Source organism: Schistocerca piceifrons, chromosome 4 (genome assembly GCF_021461385.2).
Source record: "Schistocerca piceifrons isolate TAMUIC-IGC-003096 chromosome 4, iqSchPice1.1, whole genome shotgun sequence".
NCBI classification, from domain to species: domain Eukaryota; kingdom Metazoa; phylum Arthropoda; class Insecta; order Orthoptera; family Acrididae; genus Schistocerca; species Schistocerca piceifrons.
Genome location: NC_060141.1, coordinates 148,671,223 through 148,693,818, shown reverse-complemented (window position 1 = coordinate 148,693,818; position 22,596 = coordinate 148,671,223). Strand labels below are relative to the sequence as shown.

The window sequence follows — 22,596 nt, the reverse complement described above, 5'->3', positions numbered from 1 at the left end:
CATAAGGTAAGTCTTCCTGCTCCCGGGATTGGAATGACTCCTTACCCTCTCCCTTAAAACCCACATCCTTCCGTCTTTCCCTCTCCTTCCCTCTTTCCTGACGAAGCAACCATTGGTTGCGAAAGCTAGAATTATGTGTGTATGTTTGTGTTTGTTTGTGTGTCTATCGACCTGCCAGCGCTTTTGTTTGGTAAGTCTCATCATCTTTGTTTTTAGATATAGTTATTTACTTTGAAAGATTTTACTTACTTTATTAATAACATGAACTAATTTGAGCACTCATCTCCCACACTACAATTCCAATCAATCTGAAATCCTAAGTATTTTTAAGTGACATAGAAAGCAATGAACAAGTACTCAAACGGTTAAGAATGTACCAAACACCTCTATTTTGCACTGCTATTGTGTGTAGTCTACAGAATATTACGTGTTGCACGTACAGACTGTTCATATACATTCCTTTACTTCTCTGGACAGTTTTGTTGTCCATGGAGATACAAATTAATCCAAAGCAAGAGGAAGCTTCACATTTTTTATGACTGTATCATGGTTGGCCACTGTTATTATCAGTAGTTTCAGATCAGGAGTAACCAAGTAGGTGGTCTGATAATACAATGAAGGCTCTCATGGCCAGTGTTAATTTCAGTCACTACTTCTGGGCTTTAAGGCCTTGCTTGATGCTTTTATTCAGTCAGATTTCCTCCTCATCTGCAGAAGGCATATTCACAGACAAATTAGTAACTGCATCAGTAGCTCAGGAGGGGGGGGGGGGGGGGGGGAGCTGAATATATAGGCACATTAAGAGATGTATAGATGGCATCATCAGTCATCACATGACGCTGCACATGTGATTGTTAGTGACATCAACCTCAATTAAAACCAATTGATTGCTACTCTAATGGTGCAAAGTTGCCATCCATGTCTTATTTAATTTAACTCTCTCTTCATTTCTATTAAAATTCTCATAGCGTTTATAAGTTGAGTATGCAGATGATGCACCATCTAGACTAGAGCACTCGTCTCACAGTAACTCACCTCATGGTCTCTGTTTCAAAAAGCATATTCTGCTACAGGTAAGTTAACAATCTGTCCAAATGGACAGTTCCCTTTATCTCCTCGGTGATTTTTGTTATTTGGGCATTACGTCACGTTTAGTCTCTTAATGCTGGAGACATCATCAGGGACTATAAAGACACTGTTAATAGTTTCAAACTAAAAAAAAAAAAGCTGAGCAAGCCAAAGCATGTATGTGCACCTACACAGCAGTTGAGTTATGATGCCATCAGATTGCTTGCTAAGATCGCAGAGGTGCACCGGCCTGTTATGGAGCTGGGAAAGCAGAAAAGTTGGTTCTGTTTGCTTTATGTAGCACTTAGGCCCGAGTGCTTATTAATTCATATGATCTCTGTGCACATTCCAGCATAGTAATGGTTGGACCTTGATAAACCTATAGGATATAAATTTGGCGATTCCTTGGTACCAGTGCATGATCTGCTACTGCCAATTGATCCATGCTGCCCAGATGACAACTGTTCTTGTGTTCTTTAAGCCAGGTGTTAATGCTTCTTTTGGAAGTTCTTATGCACATTGACTGGGTGTGCAGGGAGCTGCTACCAATTGCATCTTTACAGCCTTTGAAGATGTCTCTAGCATCATGAGATGGATCATTAGGTACAGAAACATGCCTCAGACCATGGCCTAATGGCTATGTACACAAAAAAATGACACAAAGACTGTAAATACCAGCTGTGCAAGCTGGCATAGTTCCTTTTGTGTTCAGCTAAGTGAGTATTAAACACTTCTTTTTGTGGTTCCAGTACATGCTTGGTCACAGCTATACAGAATTTTTTACACACCAGCTGTTACTAGAGGCACATGTACGTCAGTTGCTTAATATGCGAGCCGGTTTACTTACAAAAAGAACTCACTTTCTAACAGGAAGCTTGCAAGAAAAACGGTTACTCCAATAGGGAGTCCAAAAATAGTGTGTTTCAGAACTAATGAGGAACATTGGCTGCCAACAGGGAAAATTTTCCTCCTCCTCCTCCTCCTCCCCCCCCCCCCCCCCCCCCCCCCCCCCTATTTTTTCAAGATTGCTGATCACAACGACAACTTCTCGCCAAGCACGAGGTTCAATCGATTTTAAACCAATGAGGAAAATGAAAGAATGCCATAGAATTGCAATACAGGTACAGCAACCACTAGCCACAGATTGTATGTGTACAACTCCATGTAGTTGTGACTAAATATATACTGTAAACACAAGAAGAAATATTAAAACATGGTTAACTGAACATAAAAGGAACTTTAACATTGGACTAACTGATAAACAGTCATAGTGGATCATGCCTGTCAAAATAGAGTCCATGAAATAAAATTTTGCAAGACAAGCGCTTTAGCCGAGAAAATGTATCATCATGCAGGCTTGGTAGAGAGGCAACAGAAATTTATAAGATCATGATAACTTTGATAGAAAAGAAAAGGGAGTTAAATAAAATACAGAAGTCATCTTTGCACCAGAGAGTAACAAATGATTACTTTTGATCAAGAATAATGTCACTGAACAGAGAGATATATGCATGTGGCATCAAGCAGCAAATTGTGGTGCCCGCTACACAGCTCAAAATGTGTCTTTAAGTTTGGGATCTCTTTGAGCTTGTGATATAGCTGCTGCTTTATCCTCAAAATTTTTTTCCATCGATGGGGATAAAATGTCAGTGACTAGTTTTATACATCAACTGCAACCTCTCCACCCAGATGTTTTAACTGGTGAAAGGGGCATGATAATTTATGTGGAGCACATTTAGCTTGTTGATGCAATTTTTGTCGAAACACACAAAACCACAGAAAAGCAACCAACATTGTTTAATTCAGTTTCCCTCTGAAATGAGGCACATGTTTTATCCCTGGATCTTGAATGACTTTGCACTGTTTGATACAGTGTTTAAACTACTCCTCCCCCCCTCCCACTATACCTCCTCCATCTTTTCCTCTCCCTTTATTCCTATTGAAAGAAATAAATTATTACATGCTAAATACTTGACTCTCTTTTTATCACTGGATGTAACTGGGGCAGGAGAGATAGAATTTACTACTTCAAGATAAAAAAGCCCTCACTGACTGACTAGACAAAGTAATTAATAACTATTATTGCTTACTCTTTCTACAAATGTTTTTGAAGTTGCTGACTTTTTATTTGTATATTTGCCACAGCAGCACGTTCCAATACTCACTGTTTCATGATAAATGCTGACAACATTGTTACAAGGAACAGATGATTTACTTGATTTGCTTAAACTTGTTATATTTTCAACAAGAAAAAAGCCATTGCATGTATAAAAAGAGACAAATAAAGGAACATTTCTATAATAATCAGGGTTTCATGAATATGTGGCTTTATCACACCATTTATGATCTCCATTATTGCTCAAATGTAGATAAACCTTTTTTTCATGTTACCATAAAACAGCTTTCATTATATAATAGTATACTGTAACAATCAGTGCTGCACATGTTTTGTCATTGAATCTTGTGCTCTGCTAAGAAAAATCTTTAACACTCATAGCAGTAAGTTTTTACTAATATTCTAAGATGCAGTTTTATCCTGAAGGTCAAATAAAAGATGAATTAAGTATTAATTAATTAAGCTATGTACCATTTGGAAATCTGCTGTTACGCAAACATTACCATTTGTATCTGAAGATCTCACTACTCACTAAATAGAAGTGCTAAGCAACTGACAAGTATGTAGAAAGCACAATAAACTGCTTAGTTCTTGTCTCCTGACACTGCAGTGCGAATGCTTTCGTTAGCTCGAAAAAAGGACTTCGTTGAAAAGCTGATGATGTATTGTCATTTTCTGTGCCTGTCTGCTGATCAACTCTTTTTATAGTTGTCGATCCTCATATGAACACCACATATCACACCTGCTTTTTCTATTGAGGAATCAGTTATTATTATCAGTCCTTCAAAACCAATGGATTGTAGAAGACTTTTAATCAACAAAGAAGTACCAGTTTAATCTACACCATGGTACATATTCAACAACTGAACATTGTACGTCATTCCATCCTGTTTCAGAGAATGAAGAAAATACAAAAGACAATACTGGGTGTATGTGAAAACGGAGATGGAAATGAAAAGAGAAACAAAAGTACGATGAAAATGTAGATGGCAGAAGTACAAGAACAGAAAGAATACATGAAATTAGATGCGTATTAAAAAAAAAAAAATGATGATGATATTGAGTAGCTATCACAGGTAAGATGAGACTCTTACCTGTCACAGTACTCAATATAATCATCGTTTTTTTCTTTTTTCAATATACATCTAATTTTATGTATCCTTTCTGTTCTTGTACTTCTGCCATCTACATCTTCATCTAACTTTTGTCTCTCATTTCATTTCCATCTCACATACACCCAATATTCTCTTTTGTATTTTCTGTATGAGAATAAGACACTCCTCCTTGTGCTTTTTAAGCTGCCTCAATACAGCTATCACCACTTTTTATAAAAAGGAAGATCAATGAAAATAAAAAATGTCGAAAGTAATTACTCTGAACAATACATTTTCCATATGTATATTGTTTGTTAAGAGCTTGAAACAAATGTAACTTATTGATCAGATTTTCATTCATTTTAAACACCAGAAAAAGAATATGAAGGAAGAAATTTCCATATACTGCCTCTAAGAGGCACAAAACTGAATGATAATTGCTACTGACTTATTTCATCAGTGTTTCCAGTCTTTGTGTGATAGCTCCGTTATATCCACTCCATCTCATACTGCAAAATAGATATTTCAAAATATATATATATATATATATATATATATATATATATATCTCTGTGTGTGTGTGTGTGTTACGAGTGCGCATCTGCCGCACACACTGATTCCTTTGTCCACTAATCAAATCACAATTCAAATAATTAATACAAGTTTTTCTGTTGGTACTTTTACAGTGCTGCATTGTGAAAAATCATTGGGTCTGTAGGAATATTTCATAAAATTCTTACAACATACTCTTATTAAACAAATAAACAATACATCTCCATTAAAGTATTGTCCACTGCCACATGTAGGTTTCAATAAATGTCTCAATTAATTCTGATTGTCTTTTTAATCTGTCTCTAATAATGATGGTATTATAGAGTAGTTTTTTTGGATAGTCCAAAATATTTAAAGTATATGAAGTGACTAGTTTTGGATATTATTTTTAGAATTTGAGGAAATGAAATGTCATGAGATTATCTGCACAGAAGAGGGCTGAATAAAACAAATTTAGCACAGGATATCATCCTAATAATACTGTAACAAAAATTGCTTCATGTTTATTACTGAATATAATCTCTAGAAGATGACTGCAATTGTAAAATGGATATGTTTTTGATAAATGAGGTGAACCGTTCAAAGAAAGAATCACAATGAAAATGCATATATATACTTACGAAAGTGATACTTTTTTTAGTATAATCACAAACAACATTTCATATAAAAAAGAACATTTTCATATTCAACAAATGTAAAATAGTGTGATCTCTGTACTAACACTTTACAGTATATTACAAATATAAACAAAATTTTAATCAGGAGTCTTCAAGCGTATTAGACAGAACATCTGTCACAAAGGAAGTCTAGTCACTTCGTAGAAGTGTTTGAAGTTTTTGATCTCTTACTGTCCTTACTGACTCCACTTTCAGGTACATCAGTCCTCTCTGAGATGCTCTCAGCTTCTATCTGGTGATCCACAACAAGATTAGTTGGTTCCAAAACATATTCCTTACTTGCTACATTTTCAGCTTTGGTTTGCTCTGATAAAAGTTTTTCTTTACCAGCTTCCTGAGTAGAGATCACCTTGGATTCTTCTGTATTTTTATCTATAGCAGATGTGACTTCGTCGTCCTGAGACAGTTGGTCCGCAATGACTTTTGACAAAGAATCTGTTACAGATATATCTACTTTTAACTTTTTCCTTTTCTTGTTAGCTTTCTGGGGGCCAGTGTCAGGTGGTACAGTATCAGTTGCTTCTTTAAAATAACCTTTTCCTGTAATTTCTTCTTTTTGTTTTTCAAAGCTAGTTACTGGCATACCACCAATTTTCAAGTCAAGTTGCTTTTCATCTGCTATTTTCTCACTGTTTCTATGCTCATCTTTGACAGCTGTATCAGCAGTGTCCCCACTAATAACATCTGGGACTGAAATAGCTTGCTCTGTTGCAATCTCAAAATCTTTGCTCTCCAATTGCAAATCCTTTTTTAAGGCAGCAGCTTTCAGATGTGAATTATCAATAGCTGTGGAAGGCAACTTCAGTTTCTCTTCTTGAACTTTTTTCTTGATATAATGCTTTACACTTTTGCTAAGACTGCTCTGTTTCATTTCATCTGGTTGGAGAATGATTTCTTCTGAATGATTTGTCTTTTCAGATCCACTACCAGCTTCATATGAAGTTTCTTCGGGCACAACTGTTTCCCCTTCAGTTCTGTCAATTTCACTTTCAGTATCTGTCTTACGTGCTTTGTCATTCATACGTTCCAATTTCTTAATTAGATTTTTAAGTTTTGCTCTTCTTTCCATGATTTTTGATTCCATCCCATCACCCACAGAATGGTTTTCAGTTTTGACCACTACACTCTCTGATTTGTAAGTTGTATCTTTTACTGCTTCAGAGGGCTGGCCTGCAGAAGTTGTTTGGCGGGCTGATCGTTTTATTCGTCCGACAGGAGGTGTTTCAAAATATTGTTTTATTTCATTAGAAGGTGTCTTTGGTTCTTCACCTTTGTCCTCCACACTCTGCTTTAGCAAATCAGCCTGAAAATTGATTTCAGTTTCAGTCATAGGCTCTTGAGTTTCATCTTGTGCAACATCTGTAATCATTTCTTCAGTAGTGGTAATCTTTTTAGCTAATTTTAGTTTTTCACGAACAAGTTTTCTTTTTAGCTCTCGCTTTGTATGCAACTCTCCATTTTCTTTTGCACTGTAACCTGTCACGACAGCTTCTCTATTCACATTCCTTACATTTTCTACAGAACTCTCAGGGTTCTGAAGAAAACTGTCAGCTTTGAATTCCAGTTCCATTTGATGTTGTATATCCTGTGCTTTGCTGATTTCATCTGCTGTTATGTCTTTTGATGCAGATTTCTGTTTTTGTGGCATATCTCCTTGTGATTTATCTTTTGTTTTATATTTCTCAATTATTTTTTTAATATTTTCTTTAATTTTCAGATTTCTCTTATCTTCTTGTGTAGCTGGAATGTCTGTCCTCTTGCCTAGTTCACCTGTTGTAGCTTCTGACTGTTCTTCAGTCACATGTCTTGTTGGAGTTTCTAAAACAGCTTCTATATTTACACGTTTGTCATCTTCAATATCGCCATCACTTTTCCGAAGCTCATCTGTTTCAGGTGACTCACTCAGACCTTTGACTTCTAACTCTTCATCAATTTCAGATACATCTGACTCTTCATCAAATGCAATAGCTTCCTGATTTTCTAACTGCATATCTTCAAAGAAGGCATCTTCAGTTACTAAGGTAGCTTCACCAATTTCAAGGGATCTGTATTGTCGTTCATATATATCACTCTTCAATTTCTTCTTCAGAATGAATATCATGGGTTTTGTCTTTATCTTTATGGGTGGAAATGTGTTATAGTTAAACATAATCTGTGAAAATCCTTCTACTGAATCCAAAATTTCATGTGTTTTTATGTATGGTTTCAAATTTGGAGAATATTTACTTTTTGCTTCAATGAGAAGATGCGTAAAATGCATCATGTCTTCACTTCCATGTTGCAGTCCTTCTGTTTTATTGTACCTGAAACAAACAAACATGACTCATACTCTTGATAATTGTAACCCATGAAAAATTACAAGATGGCCTTTTTTTTAATGGTACAGTTATGTTTAGGTGCGTTGCAGCACCGTAAAATAGATGTTCAATTTAAAAAATCAGAATGAGTGTTTAACCAACTCTACATGTTGATACTTACTGTGAAATATTCATTTATTTGTATAAACTGTTCTAACACTTGCACCAGAACTCTTTCTGTTTCATTAACAGATTTATCAAAAAAAACAGTGATTAGCAATTTGGCTTCATTTATGCAAAGGTGAAATCAGAAAATCAAGACTCTCCAGTAAAGTGGTGTGAATCTTCTTCTCTTTGTATCCTTCATGCCAAAACTGTATATCATGGAATTCACTGCTCTCTGACAGTCTTCAATGAAGACCTTCTTCACAGAGGTCAGTATCTGGCAGGAATTACACACATTTGAGGAAAAACAATTCTGGATGGACTAGAACAATGTTCTTTAGAAACTTGATTCTTCATCCAAAAAGCTAAATTGAAATTTTTATTCAATGTAAAAGTGCTGGTAGCCTTACATAATGCATAGTGCTTGCTACCAGCATGGCATTAAATATCTCCCTTTCCAACTACATTGGAAAAAATGTATTGCCTGAAAAACAGTGACTTTTTGGATTACATATGAATTGAATAATCAGAATTAAATATTTTAATGTACTTAAAAGTATCTTCCATTGTGCTGATCTAATTAAATAAGTGGTAGAAACACCAGGTAGGAACGTCAACAATGTAGGAAAAGATGACTGTTACTTACCATAAAGATGACACTCTTAAGGTGTAGAAAGGCACAATTAAAAAGACACATACACATGAGCTTTCGGCCACAGCCTTTGCCAGAAAGAGAAACACACACTGTTTATTCATACAATCAAGCGTAACTCATGTGCACATAACTGCCAACTCGACCAGTTTGGGCCAGTGTGTCATCTTTATGGTAAGTAGCAATCCATCTTTTCCTACTTTGTAATAAGTGGAGGTTATTTTACATACTTTGATTCCCTGTTGACTTACAGAATTACACAAACAATGTCTCTATAGTAAATAAAGTATTTATTCAGCTGAAGACATCAGTAAAAATGTTATATAAAGAAGACAGTCGTACATCTTCCAGAGGTCTCTCTAAGTATCTTCTTCTTCTTATAAATACACTCTAAGAATAAGGCAACATCAGCTTGGAATATTGTTACACAAAAAGGAAACAAAAATAATTACCCAAATGAAACTGACCCCCCAGAAAATAGCTCTGGGCAGAAATGGTGACACTTTTGAATCACTATTACAGTGGCAACTAACATTGCACCCACTAATGAACAACAAAATACTGATTTATTAGGTTAAATTGTTCAGCCTGTGTGCATCAATAAGATATGTTAATTTACAACTACAATCCTAAGGAAATTATAAAATTAATCACAACACTAAAAAGTTCTAATTAGCTGGTTATGATCATGTTTCTAAAAGAATATTAAAATTTGTACTGATTTGATAAGATTATCATTAAGTCATTTTTGTAGTCTATCAGTGACTCAGGACATACCATGCATCTGCAGAGTCTCTACACATTGGCGAGGTTCTCCATGTGGAGCGCGTATGATTGGCAGAACGTTCAAGTCTCGTCTGCACATGTTCCGTGGACCTGTAGGGTGGGGGTAGTAGTGTTGCACGTGCACTGCAGCTGTTAGTTGTGTTATTGTCCATTTCTTTTGTAAGCTGAGTGTAGCGAGAATGCTTACTACTGCAGAGAGAGTGTTTTTAGTGGAAGAGGTTTTCCATGCAGGAGGAAACTTCATGGAGTGCAGGAGACAGCAATTTATAATGAATTTTCCCTAATTCACAAAATACAGACAATAGGTACAGTTCATGGCACACCATAATTTCAACAGAACAGAAGCTTGACGACATTTTGGACATCATGTTGCAGAGTCCAACAAAATCAGTTAGGAGATTATTGCAACAGGCTAAAGTTTCTTGTATGACAGCATGTAAGGTCTATAACCGCAGAACTGGGAATGTATCCGTATAAAATTAATGCTGTGGAACAATTACATTGTATATACCATGTGAAATGAGTATCATATAGTGAATGGTTTCAGTGATTAGCTAACTGACATGGGGTTGGAGTGATTCTTGACGTTTTCCAGGTGTACTGAATGTTCAATGAGGTTTCAGGATTGCAGCCGGATCATGTTAATTTCTTGCCACAATATTTTCGCTGGTAATCGTCCAGACATCTTCAGGTGAGTGTCTGTCACTGGAGACCGCAAGTTCCCAATGTCGGCTTTATGGCAAAAATTGGCACGGAAATGCATATGCATTGGCGGCCGTCACAGGAGCGTCCTCTATTGAAATCTGCACCCTCTGCAAATACTGTTCTATCTGTGGTACGCAGGCGTACGCATAAAGGTGAAAACTACATGTCCACCCTCTGTCGGAATGCTTTCATTGCTAAAAACCAGATGTCAGATGTTACCAGGCGTGTCATTATGATTAAACTGTCTTCTCACAGGAGAAATTAGAGAGATCACCAGGTCCCAAGCCCTGTCCAGTTGAAAACTGCCATCACAATTTACAAGATTTTGTGCTAGGTGTATTTTCACAGATTCTTCAATTACTGAATCCCAAAAAATTCTTGCTGGGGCCAAGATTTTCATGGCAGAAAAATCCATAGCGTGTCCTGTGGTACAATGCTCAGCTACGGCCAACTTACTGGGCTGCAAAAGAGGAGTGTGGCGTTCATGTTCAATGCATCTTTCGTGTACTGCACGTGTCTTCACAGATGCAAGCTTTGCCACGCTGGCAAGGAATTTTGTAGATCTCAGTCTTCCGCAGACCCAGATCAACTTTTACCAAACCGAGAACGGCACCAATCTCCACCAGTGACCAGAAGATTACTTCAACTTGACGTTTCCTTAGGATCCCGCCTACTTTAGATGAAAGGTTGCTGACATATGGAAGAAATGCCCAGAACTTGAACAGCACCTTATCTTCTTGATGTTGTGGGTGGTCACATTTCTTCCTTCTTAGCACTGTGCTAATCTGCCCAGTATTTGCAGAGGGCGCGGATTTTGATAGAGGATGCTCCTGTGGCAAGCCGCCGATGTGCATTTGTTTCCGCACCAGTTTTTGCTATAAAGCTAACACCGGGAACTTACAGTATCCATCGACGGACACTCACATGAAGATGGCTGGATAACTGTCAGCCGAAATATTGTGACAAGAAGACAACATGATCGGGCCGCAACCCCAGAACCTCATCGAACATGGAGCTGGTGTTCTAGATCAAACCTTTCTCACTGACGAGGCTTGGTTTCACCTATTTGGCTACATTAATTCCCAAAATTCACGAATCTGATCATCAGAAAATCCAACCACCTTACTACAAACACCATTTCAGGCAGAGAAATCAGATGGCTCTGAGCACTATGGGACTTAACTTCTGAGGTCATCAGTCAGAGAAATCAGGGTACGAGTTGCTGTAATGTGAGTGCGAATTATTGGGCCAATCTTTTTCGATACTACCATCACTTTTGATCTCTATTGTTCCCAAATAATTTATCTATTTATTGCCCCGCTGAATGAAAACGAGATGATAAATCATTCATTTTTCCAACATGACAACACGACTGGTCATATGGTGCACCAATCTCTATGACTGTTAGATGAAATCTTTGGAGATAGAGTAATTACAAAAAGGTCTCTGGTCCCTGCACTCACTGGATCTTTCTCCAGTCGACTGTTTCCTTTGGATTTCAGCTAAAACACTCGTGTATCACAATAAACCAAAGACAACAGATGAATTGAAGCCAGCGATAATTCATTATCTGCATTCAATTACATTTGGAACACTGGTAAAGGTGTTCACAATGTAAACATGTTGAGCTATGCCTTCAAGAAAGAGGAAAACATATCCAGCACCTACTGTGATATTGGCGAGTACAATGTATTTAATTGTAATTAAGTGATTTCATTGTTTCAATAGTAATAATATTGAATCCCATCTCCTAATGTAACTGCAGCCCCTAGTACAACATGAACATGCTGCTAACCTTACGTGCCCTGCAAGGCAAGACACACAAAACTTGTCACTGTGGAGAGACTTTGGAGATGCACTGTATTTGCTGACAGACTTAGATTTATTGTCACAGCACCAATCCATAAAACTGGAGATAAGCAAGCCACCTCTAAATACATGCCTATTGGAGAATGTGGGCTATCATAAAGTACTAACTCATTTATCTGAGCAGAACTTGTCAACTGCCTCTGAATTTGTCTTTCATAAAGGATTCATCACAGTGAAATCAGTACAAGAGCTCACAAATGAAGTGTTGGCAGAGCTAAACAATAACAGTTACCCTGCTGATGTATTTTGTGACTTTGCCAAAGCCTCTGGCTGGGTTGGACATAAAATTCTACTTAGCAAACTAAAGTTTCAGGATGTTAATGGTGTCTCTCCTGCATAGATGAAATCATTATCTTCATAACAGAAAGAACAAGGTCTCATTGACAGACTGGCGAAACATAACATGTGATGTCTCATATGGATCATTACTGGGCCCACACTTGTTTCTAACTTACATAACTGACCTTCCAATGACTGTCAACACTTTGATTGTCAATCTCATCAATTGATGGGGCATGAAAATTTCAGTAGATTTCAGATCACATAATTTGAAGGGGTACAATTCCTCCCACTTTTAAATAAATAAATAATAATGTACATTGATGATCCCAGTTGGTTTTCCTCATGTTGCAACAGACATGTAGTTTCTAAAACATCCACAAAAATGGCTATGGTTCTAAGTGATGGCCAGCAGTCAAAGTATTAATATGTGGTTATAAGATTGTAATGTTTGCTCATAGGACAAATATACCAATCAAGGGTCCAAACAGCCTTACCAAAGACATGTCAGATAATAGTTGAACATGCCTATGGCTGGTCTGCAGCTCACAATGTAAGTCTCACTTCAAATACACAAAAATGACCTGCAGGACAGACATTAATGGTCAAATACTAAATAAAATGTCCTGAGTAAACTGTTTGTCAACACTTCCTGGCTGTTGAAGGGTATAAGACACATAAAATGTCTCCTGCTGACAAAAATGGTCAGGGAGAAACTTTGATATAAAATACAGCTACGAATGACCAGCAAGCCAGTATTAGATCAAATTCATGCTTTCAAACACCGAACAGGCCTCAGGAACAATGAATATAATGCAAGACAACTTAGCTATTTCCAAGGACTAAGATTTGGTACAATGAACATATAGACACTAACTGGGAGGGTGGAGGAAGCGGTGGACTTAATAGGAGGGGAATGGATATTCTATGATTGTTAGAAACTACATGGGAGGGAAAGGAAGTAGGGTTTGGATGAGTGGATATACACTGTGCTGTTCTGATAAAGGGAAAATGAAGAACTTGAGTGGCATTAGTTTTTATGGAAGTGGTTCAGGGAGGTGGTGAAAGGAACAAGTGACAGAATGATGAAGGTCAGAACGAACATGAAAGAGGAGGATATGGAAATTCTGCAAGTATATGCACTGCAAGTTGGATGTTCTGATAAAGAGTAGGGCTCTGAAGAGGGAATGCAGACACAAGACCATGATAATGAGAGATCAAAATTTACTGCAGGCAAGGAAAGACAGGGCTATGAGGAATTGTTGGAAGTGGAAGGGTGACAAAGGAGAAACGAAGGAGGACAAAAATTGTGAAGATTTTTGTAAAAGGAAGCAGTCAGCAACACCCGGCCTGAGAAGAAGTTAAGTCATAAGCTATTGTTGAGTAAATCTGTGGTAGACTACATAATCTGTGGTAGACTACATAATCTGTGGTAGACTACATAATCTGTGGTAGACTACATAATCTGTGGTAGACTACATAATCTGTGGCCAGGGCACAAAGATAACAGTCACAGATGTATAGGTAATACCTACTGAAGCCCTATATCAAGCATGGAAAATCTTTTGTGAAATGTGTTCTTCATTCACACCCATTCTGAGACTGGTGGGCCACCTTGTCAACTGACAGGACTGAAGCACTCCTAGCGCATAAAGCCAAAACTATAGCATTTGTGGCATTAAATGGTTATGGGTTAATGAATAGATATGAATGGCATCCCTTTCCCAACATGCTGCACCAATAAACTATGCCTCATAATACACATTTTTCAGAGTACATTTCTTTTATGTTCATACCATATTCAGACATTTACATTTATTTATGCACCATGAACATTGTTTGTTCACTTATGACTTTTACAGTAGCTGTCTTAAAAAGTTTTGTTGCAATACACTGCGACTCCATTGGTAAGGAAATAATATTCCTGCATCATAAATAAATGTTAACATCTGAAATGGAATGCCAGGCATCTTGAAATGTTCTCATGGAAAAATGAACACCGATAAAGCGGCTAATTCATTGCATATTACCTTCAATTTCAACAAAAGGAGTTTTATAATATGTCCACAATGGAGAACAAGAATTAGTTACTAATGTAAAACAAAAAGAATAGTAAAGCAAAATATGGCAATGAGATAGGCAATTTCAGTTGACAAGCAAGTAGGAGTAACTTTGCTTTTTTTGGCCACAGATCATAGGCACATGTTTGAAACTGTGTGTGTGTTAATATCCACAAATACTATTAACATGTGTTTTTAAATGTTTGTCCAAAAATACTTTTTATGACTGATCAAACAGGCATGGGATGTTTCTGTAACACTAAATAAACTAGGTGATCAATTATTTGTCCATTTTAAAAAGTTTGGAAGTCTAAATCACTTTTATGTAGCATATATTAGCTGCAATTTACAAAGGTAAAACTGGAAAAATATGAACAACACTTTGGTGAATTGTCAAACAGATAATACTCGTCCTCACATGAACTATATGTATTGGTAACACAGAGGATATTTTGGTCAGCATCAGTACTGCTTGTCAGTATTTCTGTTATCGACAATATAACAATATATGCCCCAAGATCATCATTATATTGATGTATTGACAATACTATTGTACATGTGAGGGGCCCTTAACTTCCATGTGCATTTCTACCATTGCAAATGATAGACGCAAATAGTATTTTATTAGCACTTTATGAAATGTCTGAAACTGCTTGAACCCGTGACAGCAGAGCTCACTAAAACTTCCAGCGACTGTATGGCCACCAAGAAAGCAGTACTCATGTACCAAGCATTAGTGTAAATATCTGAAAATTAATCCCAGGCTGAGTACAATGGGAGCACCTCACTCTCTCTCCCTGAAATTTCTTCTGTAAGATGGATTTAAACCAATTGTGAGCTGGAATTGGCCCACGGGCCGCTGGTTGCCCACCTATGCCCTAGACAGTGATCGCAGACTTTTAGTACTGACAACTACAGTGATTAAAGAGGAAAAGGGAACAAGAAAGATTGACAAAAAGATATGAGGGTAGAAGTTGAAAGAAGAGAAATGCAAAGAAGCATACCAAGTAATGACATGAAGTTAATAGAGGAGGAATGAGGAAGATTCAAAACTATGCTGATGGAAGCAGCAGGAAGACTATGTGGGAGAATCAGTGGTAAGAAAAGGTGGAAAGAAACACCATTGTGGAATAACGAAGAAGAAAAAGATGTCTAAGAGTGTCATAGCAGGGCAGAAGAAGAACTGGGTGGAAGAGTGGTCAATAATGATGGAAGAGGACAGTGAGGGGAGTAAAAGGGATCTCTATGGAATGGTTAAGGCTAAGAAGAGAGGCATGAAGGAAAATGTTAGGCTGACCAATAATGAAGGAAAGGAAGCTACATTACATTAATACTTGTTCCATAGATCATGAATATGACATTTTGTAATGATGTGGAACGTGTCAGCTTAACATAAGTATTCTTTACACAATATAATTTTTTTCCTACTTCATATCTAAAAATTCATCCTTTTTTTTCTATTACTACTTCATATCTAAAAATTCATCAACTGAGTGAAAGGAGTTATCATTCAGAAATTCTTTTAATTTGTTTTTAAGTGCTGGTTGCCTATCTGTCAGAGTTTTAATGCTATTTGGTAGATGACCAAAGATTTTTGTGGCCGCATAATTCACCCCTTTCTGTGCCAAAGTCAGATTTAACCCAGATTAGTGAAGATCATCCTTTCTGTTAATTTTGTAGCAATGCATTTTGCTATTATTTTTGAATTGGGATTGGTTATTAATAACAAATTTCATAAGTGGACATATTCATTGCAAAGGTGCTATGAATATCCCAAATTTCTTAAACAAATGGTCGCAAGGTGATCTTGTGTGGGCTCCAGCTATTATTCTGATTATCAGCTTTTGTGCAATGAATACCTTTTCTCTTAATGATGAATTTCCCCAAAATATGATGCTATATGAAAGCAGTGAATGAAAATAAGCACAGTAAGCTAATTTACTGATTAGTTTATCACCAAAATTTGCAGTAACCCTGATAGCATAGGTAGCTGAACCTTAGATCATCAATGCGTTTCTTCCAATTCGACTTCTCATCAATGCACACACCCAGAATTTTGGATTATTCTGCCTTAACAATAGACTTCCATTCAAAGCCAATATTTGTCAATGATGTTATGCCATTTACTGTACAGAACTGTATATACAGTGTTTAGTGAGAGTCCATTTGCAGAGAACCACTTAATTTTCTGAAAGACATTATTTACAATTTCCTCTGCTAATTCTTGTTTGTTAGGAGTGATTCCTATAATTGCACCATCAGCAAAAACAACAAGCATTGCATCTTCATGAGTATAGAGTGGCAAGTCATTAATAAATATTAAGAACAATAAGGGATCCAAGACCGCATGCTGTGGGACACCATTCTTGATGCCTCCCAGGTTAAAAAGACTCTGCTGATTTTTGCAGACTATCAATACTGTTAATTTCAACCTTCTGCATTCTTCCAGGTAAACTTGAATTAAATGATTTGTGCATTGTCCCACTCATACCACAATACTTAAGCTTATGTAGAAGAATTGCGAAATTCACACAGTTGAAAGCCTTTGAGAGATCACAAAAAAATCCCAATGCTTGATGTTCTGTTATTCAGAACATTTAATATTTGATCAGTGAAAACATATATAGCATTTTCTGTTGAAAAGCTTTTCTGAAAATCAAACTGACACTTTGTTAGTATTTCATTTTTACAAATATGTCAAGCTACTCTTGAATGGATTACTTTTTCAAAAATTTTGGATAAAGCTGTCAGAAGTGAGACTGAGTGGTAATTGTTAGTGTCATGCCTATCTCCTCTTTCTGCAATAGTTTAACAGTAGCATATTTCAGTCTGTCCAGAAAAATGCCCTGTTTCAGTGAGCTGCTACATATGTAGCTGAGAATTCTACTTATCTGTTGGGAATAAGCTTTTAGTACTCTGTTGGAAATGCCATCAATCCATGTGAGCTTTTATTTTTGAGTGAATTTATTATTTTGCCAATTTCAGTACGAGAGGTGGGTTGAATTTCATTTTATCAAACTGTATAGGAATTGCCTCTTCCAAGTAAAGCTTTGCACTTTCTAATGAACTGCTGGATCCTATTTTCTCTACAACATTTAAAAAAATGAGTATTAAACATATTTTCTACTTCTGACTTTGTGTCAACAAATTTTTCATTGATTTTGGTAGAAATACAGTATTCCTGTGCTCTCAGTTGCCCTGTTTCCCTTTTAACAATACTCCAAATTGTTTTAATTTTATTATCAGAGGTGCTAATCTCAGACATAATGAACATACTTGAACTTTTCAATAACTTTTCTTAATACAGTGGAGTAGTACTTATAATGTTTGACTGTTTCTGGATCATTACTCCTTCTAGTTATAAGATACATTTTCCTTTTCTGCTTACAAAATTTTTTTACCCCTCACGTAAAGCCATGACTTTTAAGATGGTTTCTTACAATTATGTTTCACTGTTTTCTTAGGGAAACTGTTTTCAAATATACTCACAAAGCTATCATGTAACACATTAAATTTTAAATTAGCATCAAGGGTCCCTGTACACCTCATAACAGTCAAACTGCCGCAAGCTTTCCCTAAAACTTGCAGTTGTTAACTCATAAACTGAATGCACAATTTTGGAGAACTGTTTTGCATTACTGTATGGGGCTATGTCATACACTGTAACTAGCTGTTAATCATGATCAGAAAGACCATTCTTAACAGGAAAAGTTTTTATTTGATTCATTTTATCTTGATCTATATAAACATTATTTATCAGTTTGCTGCTTTCTTGTACTACCCAATTAGGAAAATCGATAACTGATCTCAAATTCAAATAATCAAGTAATACTTCAAGGCCATGCTTTCTATCAGACTCTTTCAGAAAATCTACACTGAAATTCCTTAAAACAATAATTTTCTTCCCTCTGACTGATGGATAGCACAACAGAGAATCCAAGTTTCTCAAAAATAGCTGAAATTTTTCCAACGGGGAAGTACACACAGTCACAATTATGAATGTATTATTATTTAGTGTAAAGGTCACAGGCACATGCTTCTATATGTTGCCCTACACAAAATTTTTAGTTTATACATTTTTCACACTATGATAAGTTTTAACATATGTGGCAAATCCTTCTCTCTACATAGTGTCTCTATTTATATGTGCTGAAAGCATATATCCACCTATATTTACCTTTGTCATATCTGTGACTATATGATGTTCAGGCAGGCTTATACATGTATTCCACCCTCAGTTTCTAAATCTTATAAACAAACAAAAAGCTCATCTGCTTTGTTTTTTTAATTCCCAATATTCTGATGCAGCATACTAACATTATTTTTCACTGTACTTTTATGAGAATCTTGTGATGTTTTAATATCTCTAGTACCTGCCTGTCTTGAGTTTCTAAATTTCATTCAATATTGAATCACTGGATATTGATCTTAGCCTAAAAAGAGGTACTATCATGATTTCCAGTGTTGAGTTGTAGTAGTTTAAAATACATTAAAATCAGTCTTTATGGTAGACACCCGCGCACAATGGCTCAGGACCCAAAGTGTTAAAGATTTTGCTATCATCCCAGCCAATTTACCCTTTCCCTTCATACTGAGATGCAGGTCACGCCTTGTGAAGTCCCACCTAGCAATAGCATCAACAGGAACCAAACTGATGCCTGACAAAGTAGCAGCCTGAAGCAGCTTATCTAACTCCATACTGACATTCCTGACAGAGCTGTTCAATTGGGGTCAATTGCACCACATGAAAGGAGGAACCAAGCAACATTTGATGCTATTTTTACCAGAACACACTCAATATTGTAGCCCTGATCTCTATCAATGCCATTTCCTGCTTTACCTATTATCATAACATGATTCTGTTTTGTGTAGCCCTTGCACAACGATCCTACATACACTGGGCTTAAAAAAACTTGTGATCTGGTATCCATCACCAAATTTTTCCTGCAAGATCTGGCCCATACCTTTTCTGTGGCTATTACCTAACAACAGAACTTTCCTCCTAATTTTCACTTTTTTTGAAGTAGTTGATTTCCTTGTAAAAGTCTGTTGGTTATTAACTACACTTTCATCTACCAGAGCCTCTTCTTTAGTTAACTGAGGTAGCAAGCCAAATCTATTGTTTGTGCCAATGACAAAACTGTCAGATACTGTTCTCTTTCTGACCCCTATTCCTTGTGACCATTTCCTGCTTGTCATCACCCTTCTCCCCCCTTATCCTCACTGTTTACTCCCTGGCACTAACCAATTCAGCCTTATGGGCTCTAATCTTCCCTTCCTGTTGAGCTATTTTCCTATCCCTTGAATATTCTTTGCAATACCATGGAAGGGACTCATTTACTTCCCGAATTCCCATGTCACAACATTCCCCCAAATGTAACCATCTGTCACAACAGCTGAACAGAACCCCAGAACCAACTTTCCTATGGTAGCTCAGACACTTCCCATTCATGGAAAATCCAGGCACTCATGTGTGTGAGTTGCATTTGTGTGTGTGTGTTTTTTGTCTTTTTTGTTGGCGGCCTTGCTGGCGTTTTTGTTATGCCTATCTGCGACTCAGCATCTCTGCTATATGATGAGTATACTCATCATATAGCAGAGACGCTGAGTAGCAACTTTCCTTTTCATAATATTGTTACTTCCCACTCATAGTTGTTTGCAATCTTTTCACAAAATTTATTTGGCAATAACAGTATTATTCTATCATCTACAGATCACAAGACTCACCGAAGTTATGTGGAACACTAATATATGTGTATATTATTAATATAGTAATGCGATGCACTTAAAATAATATTCAAACTTAAAACTTGTATACCCAAAAAATTAGGCCTAACATAGCATATGAGCAATATGGAATTTTGGACAGAAATATAAGATTCAACTTAAAATCTTTAATTCCCCAAGTAGATATTAATGAAACATGTGAACTCAAGGAGAAATGGAAGGGATATTCTGAAGATTTACTAAATTCCAATGGAAATATTGAAGAGGAAAATGAAAAGTACGGGGATGTAGAAGATCTTGAGATGTGCCCAACCTGGACAGAGGTAGAGAAAGTGATGAAAACCATGAAAGTAGAAGGAACTCAGAGTGCAGTGACTCTATTAGGCCATGAAACAGAATGGAAAAAAAGAATGCCACCTGAAGAATGGAAAAAGGCAATCATAATGCCAATTTTTAGAAAAGATTGCCAGATTCATAGAGGAGTTATTTTGTCATGCTGGGAGATAGGAGGGCAACGAGGGCAACTGACAGAGGAACAATTTGGGTTTAGAATGGGAAAACTGACAGTCGATATAGTTTTTAGTATCAGGGAGCTCAAAGAGAGAGACTATACATCTGGTAAGTACTTAGTAATGGTGTTCCTGGATTTTAAGAAAGCTTATGACAGTCTGAAATGAAGTAGGGTTTGGAAAACCATCCAGAGAAGGGAAACTGAAAGGTTAACTATGAGAAAAATAAACGAAATGTGTCATGGAAGTGTGAGTTATGTAAAAGTGGGAGGAGAGGAGTGAAGACAGACTGATTGGAACAGAAAAGTAGGCTGAAGCAGGGGTGTCCACTTCCCCTCTGCTTTTTGCACCATTAGGATGAGGTAACGGCAACAGGAGTGGCAGTATGAACATGGAAGCAATGATGTTTACAGATGATTTAATGGTGTGAAGAAATGGAGATGGAGAGGTGCAAGAAAGGCTAAATGTATGGGAGGAAGTGGTGAGAGAGTATGAATTGAAATTTAAAACACATAAGTGCAAAGTGGTGGTTACAATGATGAATAACATGAGAGTAGCGATTAATTATTAGAGAGCAAGTACTAAAGAAAGTGGAGAGTTTCAAGTACCTGAGGAACATATAGAAGACAGAGGGATGAATGATAAGAGGAAGCCAAGCCCATGGATTCCTGCAAATTGTAAGAAGCAGTCTGGACTATGGGATGGATGTACCAAACAAGCATATTATGCTCCAATATTCAACTTATGCATCATTAACATGGGCAATGCTGCATTCCACATGCTGGTGTTGCACTGTGGAAAGGAGATCGAGCAAAAATTGAGGGGAAGTGGTCTAATTCATGACCGGAGGTGTCAGTCACACAGCGGTATCTGTACTAAAATTTATTTATTGTGCTAAACGTAAAGAGTTATAAGTATCTTCAGAGCTGCAGTCTGTGGCCATGCTAAGATCGCGTGCTGCAAAAATGTGCTGAAGCCTCATCAGCAAGCCATCAATGTCACTCCCACAGGTCAGTGCCACAGCTATATGCTGTAGTGACTATGGCAGTGGGGCGAGAAAGATGTTGCCCACCCAAATTCTCTGCAATGACCCAGTGCGGCTACCGCCTCAGTGCTGTCAGAGATGGCCCATTGAGCGCTCAGATGGAGACTGCCAACTGTGGTCCAGGATTTCAGTTGTCACAAAGACTAGGCCCTGATCATCCACCACGAATCAATCAAAATAGCCAAAGATGTTCATGAGTCAGCCAGAAGGCTGCACAGACATTCAACACCTGGTTGATGTGAAGATGCCAAAGATGGCAGTTTGCAGATCATCTGTGATGACCGTAGTGTAGGAGAGCTGGCCACACCCTAATCTTCTTATCCCAGTAGGCAGCAATGGCAGACCATGGCTGCAGTATGCACAAGATTGGTTGCATCTCAGTGTTGAAGTCAGCAAGCAAGTAGCGATCTGGCCATCAATCAGTCTGGCGTGATGTCACTGAATCCCAACAGACTGCCAGTCTCTTTGGTTCTAGTGATCCAGACAGAATGGCAGCTTGACAAAACATGTTCTTGAACACCCAAAGCCCCATTATTTAAAGGGCCAAGCCCACACCTATGATGTGGTGGCTCTGGGTGTATGAGCACATCTGCCCTGATGTATTGGACCCAGCAGTGCTGCTTGCGTCACTGTGGTAATTCAATAATTATTCTAGGTTGCGAAGCTCGGTTCTTTCTGCCTACATTTGATATGCTAATACTGTTTGGATGATAGAAATAACAAAATGGTAAGGACATCTTAAAAGAATGGAGGCAGGCAGGATTCAATGACAGGCTCATGAAACGACATTGGAAGGCTTGAGATCTAGAGGAAAATAGAGAGACAGATGGATCATTGGAGTTAACGAATGTGTAAAGAGAGGAGAGGACTGGGACAGAGTGGAGAGACAAGAAAAGGCGAAGAGACCTATGTACCAAGCAAGGAAACCGCAGATGACAATGATGAGAAGTCACACATTAAGAATCACTAACAACTTTAAAAAAATATGCAATTTG

The 22,596-nt window shown here is 37.3% G+C and overlaps 1 protein-coding gene across 2 annotated transcripts in view; it reads right to left on the bottom strand.

The window, feature by feature from the left end:
• Positions 1 to 5,441: 5,441 nt before the first annotated feature.
• The window catches only part of LOC124794826 (probable Dol-P-Man:Man(7)GlcNAc(2)-PP-Dol alpha-1,6-mannosyltransferase), a 174,903-nt gene continuing 157,748 nt past the window's right edge, over positions 5,442 to 22,596 (bottom strand). For both annotated transcript variants that reach the window (XM_047258488.1, XM_047258489.1), the window contains exon 9: positions 5,442 to 7,810. In XM_047258488.1, the coding sequence (XP_047114444.1) occupies positions 5,641 to 7,810 (2,170 nt within the window). In that variant the 3' untranslated portion in view covers positions 5,442 to 5,640. The remainder of the gene's footprint in view (positions 7,811 to 22,596) is intronic.